The sequence below is a fragment of the Archocentrus centrarchus genome, chromosome 21, assembly GCF_007364275.1.
Source record: "Archocentrus centrarchus isolate MPI-CPG fArcCen1 chromosome 21, fArcCen1, whole genome shotgun sequence".
Lineage (NCBI taxonomy): Eukaryota > Metazoa > Chordata > Actinopteri > Cichliformes > Cichlidae > Archocentrus > Archocentrus centrarchus.
Window position 1 is genome coordinate 16,476,116 of NC_044366.1, and position 13,318 is coordinate 16,489,433.

The window sequence follows — 13,318 nt, forward strand, 5'->3', positions numbered from 1 at the left end:
GCTGATAAAGAAGGGGATAGCACAGGGGCTTAAAAAGTGCTGTGTACACAGAAATGCAGTTCCTCCAGTGACCACTTGAGGCCTACCCTAAAAGCAAGTCACCACTCCATAGAGTATGTTAAAATGCTTAAAAAGCATGTTTACAGCATGGTATAAAAATCTATTTCTGGTTTCTAATCCACAGCTAACGGTACAGGGATGTGTGGGGTTTTTATATAATTTACACTTCAAAACATTATTAAATCTTAAAGTTGAGTATACAGCTCCTTTGACAAGTGGATGCCAAGACGGCTGCCTGTTAAGCATCATCTTGGCTAATATGATGACAGGTGATAGGAATCCCATTTCAAATCCAAATATTTGACAAAGTTAATTATACTTACAAGAAGTCCAACAAGTTGGTGGTGAAATTCTAGTTTTATTAGTGTGTTACATAGCATCAGTTACCAGATCTGTGTCTGTGCGATGCACCCAGTCTATGGATGGAGCTTGCCAACTTTGATAACTTTATACTCTACCTTCTGACTCAAAAAATAAATAAATAAATAAAAATAGGGTCACAGAGATCCTGAAGTCCTGTGGACATTCATAGTTCCAGTAAGATGATAGAGAACCCCGGAGCATCATAGGAACAGCAAGCAGCACTTGTTAAGATGTAGTGAAGAGAAGTTTTTAGAAGTGAAGAAGTAGGGGGTGGGGGGTGGGGTGGATGGATGGATGGATTATCATTATTAGGCTCCGGAGCCTGGAATGCCAGGTAGCGACCGACTGTCAATGAGAAACTGATACAAGACAAGAGAACTGCTTCCTGTGTGGACACCTTTTAAAGCTTCAACGTCAAGATTCACCTCTTTTATATGCAGTCCAACTAACATGCTTATGCTTATAAGTATTCTGCTTCACTGGTCAAATGTGCTTACTTCTGGCTCACAAAAAAGATGCCAAGAGCCAAAATGTTAAAATTCAGGCTCTGAAATGTGCATTTACAATCCTATATCTGACTTTCATCTTTTATATACAGCCTCTGATGAATATGGTGGTCCTGCCATTGTTGATACTGTACTTGAGAGGTGCAAAGTCCTTAAACTTTTTTTTTTTTTTAAATCTGTAGTTAATCATAAGTCTGGTGCCCTTGAGGAACTGGCAGTTGTCAGTTTTAAGAGTTTGGTAATCCAGCAGTCAGCCTGTCTTGTGGCTATTCCAATTGCTCTCCCTGGATGAGAGCAGCAAAACAGAACAAATGAGGCTGCACAGATGCCACTGCTGACATCCCTCCCAATGAGGCAGAAAGTAAACACTTTCAGCTGATGAATACTGAATGACTGCTGTACATTCAAAGCTCGACTCACCTGCATGAACAAAGTTTTACAGCCGGCCACATGTGACAAAGTCGTCTTTCTGCTACTCCGGCTGCATAGCAACAAAAGGTGCCAGTGTCACCAAGGAGAGTAAAGGAGTGATCCAACCTCAGACAGACTACACAGTCATAACACAAGCAAAATGTGGTGAGGCAGCTGCTAATAAACACTGAATCCAGAAACCTTGGCTTTTTCGGGTTCTAACAGCACCAACACTAGTCTCTGCTCCCACTGCACCAGTTGTGGTGGTTGGAAGCTAAGAAAAGCAATCAATACTGATGTGGTGGTGCACAATCTTCATCAAGGCACTACACCAAGAGAACATCAGGGCCCAGGACAAACATAACAAAAAATAAGAACATGTGCAAATACACTGAAAGGCAAATGTAAAAGGTTCATGGAGGGTGCTAAGAAAATAACCAGTCTGGTAGGTCCTGGTTAAAAATATATGTTACCCATGAGTGCCTTTACATACTCTATAATCTTGGTAAAAGCAGCAGACGGATACCTAGCTTAAGAAAAAAAACAAAACAAAACTGCAGATTGAATTTGAACATTAAAAATAAACAGTAATACTTTGATTTTGCCTTTCCTCTCTGGGAAAAAAAAAATACTGTATTGCCATCATGCGCAATCATATAATGAACACGGAATACAATGTAACCAAGTCTAGCCCTGAACCTCAAGGAAACAGGATGGGACTTTAAAACTGCCGGAATCAAACCTCTACTCTCTGTGGCCACAGGACGGATCAAATGATACTGAATATGAAGACTTGTGTAAGTAGAAAGTCTGACAGCTGTTTTTAAACACACACACACACACACACACACACACACACACACACACACACACACAGCATCTTAGCATGGTTAAACATCCGCTGCTGTCGTTCTATCATCTGGCCTATGGCTCTTTTAGCATATTAATTAGCCTGTACACCATCACCAGTTTTAGTTTGACATTGCCAAGACCTGCTCTCCCCACACTTTCACGTCACAGTTGTCAGGCAAAACACCCGGGCTTTTTTACCAAATGGGGGCAGCACGGTGGCGCAGTGGTTAGCACTGCTGCCTCACAGTTAGAATACCATCTGGAAGGCCTGGGTTCGATTCCACCTTGGCCCAGGCCTCTCCCTCTCTCTGTGTGGAGTTTGCATGTTCTCCCCGTGCTTGCGTGGGTTTCCTCCGGGTACTCCGGTTTCCTCCCACATTCCAAAGACATGCACTTACTGGGGTTAGGTTAATTGGCTAATCTAAATTGCCCATAGGTGTGACTGAGTGCGTGAATGTGAGTGTGAAAGGTTGTCTGTCATTCCGTGTTGGCCCTGCAACAGGCTGGCGACCTGTTCAGGGTGTACCCTGCCTCTCGCCCTATAACAACTGGGATAGGCTCCAGCCCCCCCGCGACCCTTAACAGGATGTGCGGAAGCGAATGGATGGATGGATGGAACAAAAATTAACTTCAAGCGTTGTTAGAGTAAGTGTCAAGCTTTTCACAACAGAAAAGAAACTATGTAGGAAAAAAAGTATGTTAGAAGCAGTCAGAAAAAAAGTCATTTTTGTTTTAGCTGCAAGGCTTTAATATTCCTCTTGTGCTGGTGAGCTACATGGCATGGTCCTTACCATGCACTGTGGGCTGGATTTTTTTTTTTAGATAATGCTTTGAAAGGGAAACTGGAAGAGGTCTGAAGTCACTGTACTCAGAAACTGCAAGGACAACACAGTTGGACATTTAAGACTTCACAGATTAACAACTGTCATTATACCATCATGGCATTTTAGATACAGTACCAACATGCTGATGGTGACCACGCAATTTCTTACTGTCTTAGTTTAGCATTTCAGCGTGCTAACATTTACCAATCGGCATTAAAGCAAAGACACAGTGAAGTGGTTTCAGTGAATACATTACAGATGAGGCTAGTCTTTAGTTTTGTGGATTTCTTATCAAAATTATGCAAACTGAAATTTTGACAGGTTGCATCAAAAAAAAAAAAAAAAAAAAAGTACTGTATTCCTCATTCAGTGCATCAAATATATGTCAGCTTAGCAGCCAGATTTCCAGAAATATATAAAACCTTCAAGACATTTATTCACAAACAAAACTTTAAATCTGGAGGAACGGTCACAGCCAGAGAAGAATTTGCTGAGCAGGAATCTGATGGTGGTGGTAGAGGAAAAGTGAGGGCATCACTATGAATTACTTTAAGAGTTTTATGGCAATCCCTGCAAGAGGTTTTTGAGATATTTGTAACAGAACATGCCGGCACCGCACACAATATTAAGACACGAGTCAGATGGAATACAGTTGTTTTTCCATTTTAATTCATAGAAATAACTAATTGATATAAAATGTTAAAGAAATTAAAAAAAAATGCTGAAGTTTGACTTCAGTTACTTTGACAATGCACGCATTAGACAACAATGCACGCGTTAAGACAATATACAGGCTTTACAGGCTTACTTACAGGCCTCTGGAGGAATAGAGTTCAGCATCGTCTAGCAGATATTGTATTTGTTCATTTAGCATATGTCTCTGTAAAGCTGAAGAAACAAAACAAGATAAACATAAGTCAATGTAAAGTTAATGATGGTATACAAAAGGTTTGCAACAGAGCATCTTTAGTTGGACGATATCAGGAAAAAGGATGGTGCCACTGACATGACTGTACAACTAAATGTTACAGAACTGGAAAAAAATAATCCCAACAAACCTGTTCTAACAGCACTGTAAACAGTGGTATAGAACACAAAGTGAGGTCTAACACACCTTGACATGTTCACTGTTTTAGAAAGTATGCTGATGGAATAGGCAAGTTCAGTTTGCAAGTTGACATCTTTTCCAAATGGATCCACCATAATGCAAAAGAACAATGCAGTACAATAAAGAAATGACCATGTTCAGACGTTTTTTTTCAAGCTAAAAAAAACTGTTTAAAAACAAAATCTGCACTTCTAAAAACAAGCAACCCTACTCAAATGCCCATGTAAGTTTCTTCCTTGAAGAATATTTCTAATGGTCAAGTTCCTATGATAAAAGTTGAAATAGATATTTTCCCATTTCTTAGACCACTGGCAGTCTCAGAAATGCCTGGTAAGCCATCTTTGGATGCCAAAATATGTCCCGCAAGTGTTTTAAAATAAATATAGGTCTGTGCCACTATAAGGGCACTGAAATCATTGAGTCTTTTGTCTTGTGAGATTTCTCTAAGGTGGTCCATCCTCCAGATGTCTTCAGTGGCCCTTAGTACATGTCTGCCTCTTCTTCCCAAGGAAGCCTCAAATGTCTGTTTTTATTTTATCCAAAGAGTTGTCGATCTTTGTGAGAGTCTTTTTGATGCGCAGTGCTGTTAATCTGGCTGATGGATTCTGGTACCAGCACTCCTTCATGAGTTTAGCCATGGAGGTTAAAGTCTAAAAATAAGGGAGAATAAAAATCGATCAATGTGCCCGAAGTAAACACTATAATATTTCATTTCTACAAGCTCAAGACATGATTTTTGTATTACAGAAAAAAAGTAACTACTTACTGGGTCTGAAAACCATCTGTTTGGGATGTTGGGCCTCTGCTGATCCACACACACAACTTTCCTCATATCCTCAAAACTGGGATCATTTGGGACCACATCATGAAAAGGGGGCTTGTAGTCCTCTACAATTCCTACATGAAGAGCAGAGAAATGGCACCGTTTAGGAGTGTACAGTACATAAACACATCTTATAACGATGGAGATGACTGACATTTAAAATCAGATATATAAAGATGTTGATGCATAGTTTTTAAGATACTGAGTGACTTTTTTCATAAAGTCACTCAGTATCTTAAATGCTTCTGAAAGCCGCCTTCCTACCCTAATGTGATAAACCTATTTAACGGTGAACATAAGAAGTGGGTTTTTATTTCACATAAATAAGTGCAGATGCTTCTGAATAGACAGATTTATCAAGGACAAGTCTTTCCATCAATATAAAAAGCTTTTACTCAGTTCAGGCTGAAGCAATGATTTGTTTCATTTCTGAAGAAAGGCCTGACTGCAGCCATATCAATGCAATATGTTTGCAAACAGTACAAATATGCCAGCCCAATTTTCTGATCACCAACACAGCAGCTGTTCTTTTTATAGTTAATGTTATCTCGAGCACACACGCACGCACACACACATCTAACAGATGGCCTTGTGACTTAGTGATGTAATCAAGACAGGTCAGTACTGAATCCAGCAGGACAATGTTGTGTAAAACATGTACTGACCATTACTGACTGTCCTCCTGGCAATCTCCCACAGGACAAGGCCCAAGGCCCAGATATCCACTCTCTTGTAGGACTCGAAGCAGTCCGTCTGGATGGAGTCATCAAGCACTTCAGGGGCCATGTAGCGCTTTGTTCCAACTTTAGGGTTGTTCCCCACATCTAACTCATTTGTGTCTTGAAAATGCATGACCGCCAGACCTTAAATGGAAACAAAAAATTTAAAACTTTATACAAATACTCAAATGAACTATTTGAAACAGTTTATTACTAAATATTTCAAATTACGTCATCATCCAAGAGAGGCAACAATAAACAATGCAGATACTTGAGTGGAAGGAGGCTAAGTTTTGAGACACTCATCTTTTAAATCAGTTAATCAAAAGACTTTTCGGTCCTGTTCCCCGAGACAGGATGTACTCCAACACAACAACAACTCGCTTAGGAGACAAACAGCAGCTACCATGTTTCTAAGGACAGCAAAATGCGTCATTCAGAGCAGCATTTATTAAATCGAGCCTGTAAACATGTCAAGCCTGTCGCCAGGTTATGGCCTGTACCTGAATTAGATATTATTCAAGCATCTGAGAATGGAACATTGATGTATTAGATAAAGTGGTCCAAGGTCCTCAAAATGTGTTTTTGGTTAAGGGCAGAATCATACACTTGGAAGTGGTTATTTATTTCCTAAATAACAAATATGGCTGAGCAGATAGGGCCTCACACACAGCTTTGTAGACAGCGGTCTACATGTTGCGAGGGGGCAGAGCCAAAATAAATATGTGGAATGATGGGTCCGTGGGTCTGTGTCCTGTTCGTTCGTTATTCAACCAACCCAGGAGAAGACAGAAGTTAGAACATACAAAGAGCTGAAGTGAAACCGAGTGATAAAAACAATGAAGGGGTGTGCTGCTATAGCTCATATGGTTGACCAGGCTACCCATATGCCAAAGACTATGCCCTCAGTATTCTCACCTAGGTCAGCAATGCTGCACTGGCCATTCTTTTTCACCAATATGTTTTTGCTCTTCAGGTCTCGGTGGGCAATGGCTGGCTTGCCCTGAGTACCGAAGATCTCGACATGCAAGTGCGCTAGACCACTCGCAATGGAGAGCGACATGCGGAGGCAGCTGGTTGCGTCGAGGGTGTTGAGCTGAAGGTAATCGTACAAAGAGCCCATCTCGTGAAAGTGAGTGATGAGCCACAGCTGAGTGCTGGAGTTCCTCGAAGTCATGTCTGAAGCGATGAAGCCTACGTTGAGACATTAAATGTTGTTGATCAACACAAATGTAAAATAACGTGAAACCAATGAGACACTACAATACAATAAATATTGACAAGTTAGTTAGCTAGGCACTGATTTTAATATAAACTATCTTTAGACAACATACTGCCCGTGCGGTTCGAACACTCTACTCCTTGTCATGCATCCCGGGTTGTGCCTACAGCCAGGTACACGCAGCCTGATGTTATGTTAACGCTAATGGTTGTTGTGTCCTTCAGTGCATATTACAGTTTGCTAAACCTGATCATGTATTAAAAGGTTACATACCCAAGATATTTTCATGTCTCAGCAGTACAGTGTTGTAGATTTCAGTCTCTCTGAACCAAGACTTTTCATCTCGAGAGGAGAAAATTTTAACTGCAACATTCTCTCCCTGCCATTGGCCCCTCCACACTTCACCATAACGCCCTTTACCTGGCAAGTAAAAATAAAAAAATTTTCAAAATTATGAAGCAGTAGACACATGCACACACTTCTCAAGAACACAGTTTCTTCATAGAACAGTCGACATGTTTTGTCTGGAAGACTGTCACAAACAGGGAAACGGTGGCCAAAATCAAGGTAAATGAAGCCTTAAGTTTATGTTAATACACACTTTTTGTTCTTAAATACTATGAGCACACTTGGTGGGCTCTATTATGTGAAACATTTACACTTGCATTGATCTATTATTTGCTGCAACAATGAAAATTCATCAATTCATTTCTCATATCATAAATATCTCTGCAGCTTTTTAAGAGAACCTTTTTAGTTCATCGAGACACTGAATTGCTAGTTAATAGAGAGTAATATTTAGCTGCAAAGACAATTATCTGTCAAAAAGATAGGACAAGCAAGATAAGGTAAAGAGAAAGTGAACTATGTAAATTAAATTTATCAGAAGGGCAGAAAACAGTGTTGTATGAATGCTAATGTAACTGTATTTTCTTAAGGTCCATCTGTATTAGTAGCCATAACTTTGTAGGCTGGTGTTTACTGTTAAAGTCAGCTTTTTATTGATTGATTCTATACTCTCCTCCAGTGGCTAAAATCAATTCATGTAGCCCCAATTGTAATAAAATTTGGTTTAAAGGAGTGATGAAGCGTGAGGCATGACCTCATTTCAACACTGGTGACTTTCAATACAAGTACCTTTTCATACAAACACATTGCCACAATGTGTTTGTATGAAAATATGCTCACACTTGCCAGTATTTTCACTGACACTTATCATAAAACAATCTCAAGACTGAATTGCAATTTGGCTCAGGGGACTTCACTGCTGAGCTGTTTCACATTCACTCTGGCTTAGTTTCGGGATATGCTCACAATACTCGCCTATTTTGCAACCAATTTCTTTTTTTTTTTTTTTTAATTCTCTCACTGATTTATTTCAAGATTTGCAAGTTCTTGAATTTCATGTTTTGAATGCTTACACAGAACTTACAAGCTACAAGCTGAACCAGGAACTCTGATTTGAAGGGTTATCAGATAGCAAGATACCCAATGAAAGGTTATAAATTATCAGCCAATAATCAGCTCATACCTTAATGTATATCAAACGCGATATTCCAAAATACCGTAAAAATCTGCTATACACCCATCAACCACAAAATGAAACCACAGGACCTATGCATGTGTCCTGTGCTGTTGTGCAATGGGACATTGAAAATATATCTTCTGGGTCCTGTTGGCTGCAAAATGGAGCCTCTGATAAATATTGCTTGATAGATGCTCCACTGTACTGAGTTCTGGGGAGTTTAGAAGCAGGGGCAGCACTTCGGACTCCGTCGGTTTCTGAAGTTTAAACTGTATTCTGATGCAAATTATTCTGCTGGAGGAGGATGCTGCTTTTGGAGAGTGTTGATTCCCTATTGGGGGTGGTCAAGAACAATATTTAAGTGGGTGGTACGTGTCAAAATAACATCCAAATGAATGCCAGGAACTGTGGTTTCCTAGCAAAATGTTGACAAGACGATAAATGTTATATACTTCCACCCATCAGTGCTTTTAATGTTGTGGCTGGTCAGCATATATACACTCAATATACATGGCTGTATAAGTTTGTCCTTATACAGCCATTTATATGGCCAGAACTGTAAAGCTGCTCCTATGCTTAATTTGAGACCAGGACCATCCCCATACAGATGAAATATACAAAACGTTTTTTTGACACAGGACCTTCTCTCTGCTCAGTTTCAGTGTCACCTTAAAATGAAGGAGGAGGCTGAACTCCCCCACCCCCCACCCCAACTGTGCTATTGCAAATATGAATGCAGTCTTTGAAAGAACACCTACCCACACACTCATTGAGTGTGATTTGTCGTGCAACAGTTCTCTGAACAAGGAAAGGGAGTCCTGAGCCACTTCCTGAAGTGCAGGAATGATCCAGCAAATCCTGGAAAAGAGAAAACCATTTTTTTTTTTAATTTAAAAAAAAGAGCTTATGCATTTGTTTGTGTCTGTGGATATATTTACATCTGAGCTTCCTGAATGAAAAGCTTCCCAAAAGAATCCCGTGGCTCAAGCCTAAAAATGATGAAATATGGAGCATCTGGGACTCCGATGGAGATTAATACAAGCAGCCTGTCTTTGATGTGGCACCCACATGGGATGGAGGGGGCCAAGCTGTGTGTACCAAGATAATGTGTGTGGGTGTGTGTGTGTGTGTGTGTTTCTGTGCTAGTGGTGCAGAGTGCCCCCTGCTGAGTAAATAACAGAAGTACCACCCCCTCCCTGGTGACTGGTGTGGGTGCTGAAGATTTTATCTAATCCAAGGGCCAGACTCCAAAACAGGCGCAATGCTGCTAAGCCTTTTATTTTTATCTCATCTGTAAGACGTGCAGCATCCCAGTGCTAACACAGGAGGGCAGTGCACAGCAACAGAGTCAGCAGCTGCTGAGCAAAACAAATGACTAACTGGGAGGGGAGAAGGAGAATGAGGATTGAAAATAGAGGAGAGTGATGCCTCAGATAAACAAATGCATAATGCAAGAGCTGCCTGGGACACAATATGGAATCAACACACATGCAAGGCGAGGGCCATAAAAATGAATGATGAGTTACTCTGCAGAGAGTTTAAATCCTTCTCTTTGGTGCCGGATTGTTTTTAGGAGTGCATCTTTGGGCCGGGCTATTAAGCAGCAGAATGTGATCAGAACGTTGCAATCTCATCATAATCAGAGGGGAAGTCTAGGCAGCAGCTACTGAGGGACAAACACTTTTCACAAGCAACACCGTTGTTCATAATAACCTTTTTTTTTTTGGTACTGCAAAGCACTTTTTAATCAGGCTGAAGCAAACATTCTATGGCCTCCATATTTAGGCCCTTCATTTCCAAGTATACTGAAGGACAATGGTCAAGGACTGACTCTGTATTGTGTCTTGACACACACACACACACACACACACACACACACACACACACACACACACACACACACAACACACACACACACACACACACACACACACAAAAAACCTTTTAATAGTGGGAAACATTACTTGCAAATTTCATAATTAAAAATGAATCAGATAATCTGGAGTTTGAAAAGTTTAGACCATAAGCTTATACATGCTTATCAAAAGAGAACAACTCTTGAAAGATTACTGAATGACAAAATGGACGGTAACAACCAAGTATTTTGCTAAGGCAGCAATTGGACACTGAGCAGTTTATGCTGAACATGATTACACAGTGTGTGAGCCAATGAATGTGTTGGGTTGTCTTTCAGACTAAATGCTAACCGCAGGACTCCACCTAAATTCTGGATCAGTTTAACGGGCTTCAAAACCACAGAAAACTTAAAACCCATGCATGAGTGGAGAGAAAAGAAACAGCAAAAGACATTCCTCTAACAGACTGGGGGGAAAAAAGCTGGGAGGAGCAATGCCACCACCCACACATTTCATACATTAGCATCAAGTGTACACTGCTTTAATCTTTCTTTACTCAACAAACAAGCAACAAAAGGCTCTTAAACGTAAGGAGAAAAAGTTCAGTGCAACAGTCTGCATGGTTTAATTTAACCATATTTTGAGACAGATGTTGCACAAGTTGACCCAACCGACTAGCACACCAAGGCTGAGATTACACTCACTTGTAGACATGCATGTAGACAGCTGTGGACGCCACAGATGAGTTGTCGTTCCCACTTTTTTCCATGCCCACTAGACATTCATACAGAGCCTTACTTCTGTTCTCTGATAAGTAAATTTATATCACTATGCTACGTTTAGGCACAATCGAGCTATAATTTAAATCAAATTACTAAAAATATGAGTACTTTTTAAATGAAAAGCAAACTTTGTGGAGTTTTTCCAGGTTTAAGTCATCCCAGGAGAAGGAGACTTTAATTACGGTGCCACAGCATGATGGTTTGATCACAAGACTGAATGCTGTTTATAATGTTGACATGGCTCTTATCTTTCAAATAGTGGAAATGTGTACAAAGAGAAGGTAAATGTCCCTACTAATCCAACAGTGTTTAGAAATCATCACTGGAACCCCTCAAGGTAACACAACACATAATTAGAGAATAGGATTCATATCTCTGTCATTGGAGCACACATTTCCACAGCAATGTGTCCAATGTGTGACTTTACCTGTAGTCTCTGTGATCCATGAGTCACTGCATCACCCTTTTTTTTTTTTAAATATTAAATATGCTACCTTCTTAATACAAAGTTGTTTTTTTCTTTTCAAAACAATGCTAACAGCTTGCTTTGTTCACAACAGTCTTGATAGTCTTGCAAGAAACTGTACATCATACCTGGCATCTTACAAAGGGAAAGTAATGGATGCAAATAAAAGACTGGAATTTGATTAGGCTTTATATCAAACAAACTAGTGCATTAAACTATGCCTTGAGCTGCTAATAATATTGATTTTTCAGATGCTGTATGAAGGTAGCCACCTTCGTGCCATCAGCTACTCACCGCCAGAGTGCTCTCCCCCACGTTAGAAGCTATAAGCCCGTCAATAGTTCCATATTCAGCATCTCGTGAGGTTAGTCTCTCCATTTGGTTGTGGTGGATCCTTCTGAACACCAGGATAGCAACAGCCGAGAGGAAGATGAGAACAATGATGGGTGCCATGATGACAATAGCTAGTGTGGTCAAACTGTAGCTGGATCGTTCATCAGCTGTTAAGGAAAGAAAATTTACAGTGTTACTATCAGGTCATCATTTTGGATATTATTAGAACACAAAGTTTACATTTTAAAGATTAAATCTAGCTTATATTGGTCTGGAGTTGGTCTAGGTTGCTTGCAGTAAATCACACTACAGCGAGTTCATTAAACTTCAGAATCAGATCCAATAAGGGAGCGGTCTTGGACCACACATGATGTGGCTTCAACCATACACAAATCACAGGATTGCAGCACTCTGCAGGTCTTCTGAAGAAACAAGTTGCAGTGGGTGTGAGGGTGCACAGAATATGCACACACAGGAGCATTCACTCATATGCCCACATAGTGGATCTCATCAAGTCAGCAGAGGCCATCCTGAGGAACCTGAACACCATTCACACTTTCCAACATTCCAAGGGAAAGACTGCTCAGCTCTGATTCCAGCATAGACAATGATCCCCTTTTCTCAACTTGCATAATGAACTCCTTCTTCCAAATACATATAACTAGCAACACTTTCTAGGGGTTCACTATGTTTGAATCAAGCGCACAGATGGGGAAATGCATTTAGCTGCAAAATGTCACATATACACACATACACACATATATATATATATATATATATATACACATATATATAATATAACATATATATATATACACATATATATATATATATATATATATATATATATATATATATATATATTATATATATATATATATTATATATTATATTATATATATAATATATAATATATAATATATATCTATAATATATATTATATATATATATATATATATATATATATATATACTCTATTCTCTAATCTTATATATATATTATATATATTATCTATATATATATATTTGCAGCTAAATGCATATATATAAAATGCATAATATATATATATATATATATATATATCTATATATATATATATATATATATATATATCTCTAAAACAAGACCATCAATGATGGGAATATCCTCCCACAGTTAATGAGATTATAAAATAAATGTAGATGTCAGGATAACATTACAGCCCCATTTCATAATAGAAAAACCTCCAGCAGATATCTTATTACCTTCTGCAAAACTATTTTGCCCTAATTTGGAGGCCTTGCCCAAACTAAACTTTGATGATCCAAATACTTTAGTTACCCCTGGGTTAGTAAAGATATAATGCATATTCCAGCAAAATATGTTTTCAATATTAACAATACTCTTTAGATCAAATCAATTTAAAGCATGCTGTATGAGACTGACATTCTGTGATGAGCATTTCTACAAATACTTTTTGTTAACCACA

At 39.2% G+C, this 13,318-nt stretch overlaps 1 protein-coding gene across 1 annotated transcript; it reads right to left on the minus strand.

The window, feature by feature from the left end:
- Window positions 1–3,778: 3,778 nt before the first annotated feature.
- Window positions 3,779–12,165, minus strand: LOC115800736 (activin receptor type-1). Its single transcript, XM_030758238.1, has 7 exons — window positions 11,812–12,165; window positions 9,172–9,271; window positions 7,162–7,308; window positions 6,585–6,860; window positions 5,613–5,810; window positions 4,891–5,021; window positions 3,779–4,774 (listed from the first exon to the last, which is right to left on the minus strand). Exons 1-7 carry the CDS (start codon window positions 11,968–11,970, stop codon window positions 4,640–4,642), a joined length of 1,146 nt encoding a protein of 381 aa, XP_030614098.1. The 5' UTR covers window positions 11,971–12,165; the 3' UTR covers window positions 3,779–4,639.
- Window positions 12,166–13,318: the final 1,153 nt, after the last annotated feature.

Bases quoted from the DNA above. Each gene is read 5' to 3' on its own strand.
- LOC115800736 (XM_030758238.1), bottom strand. From the start codon at position 11,970: ATGGCACCCATCATTGTTCTCATCTTCCTCTCGGCTGTTGCTATCCTG. The intron at 5,811-6,584 runs GTGAGAATACTG...TTTCCATTTAAG, and splicing joins GTGCAGCATTGCTGACCTAG to GTCTGGCGGTCATGCATTTT. The intron at 5,022-5,612 runs GTCAGTACATGT...CTCTTCATGTAG, and splicing joins CAGGAGGACAGTCAGTAATG to GAATTGTAGAGGACTACAAG.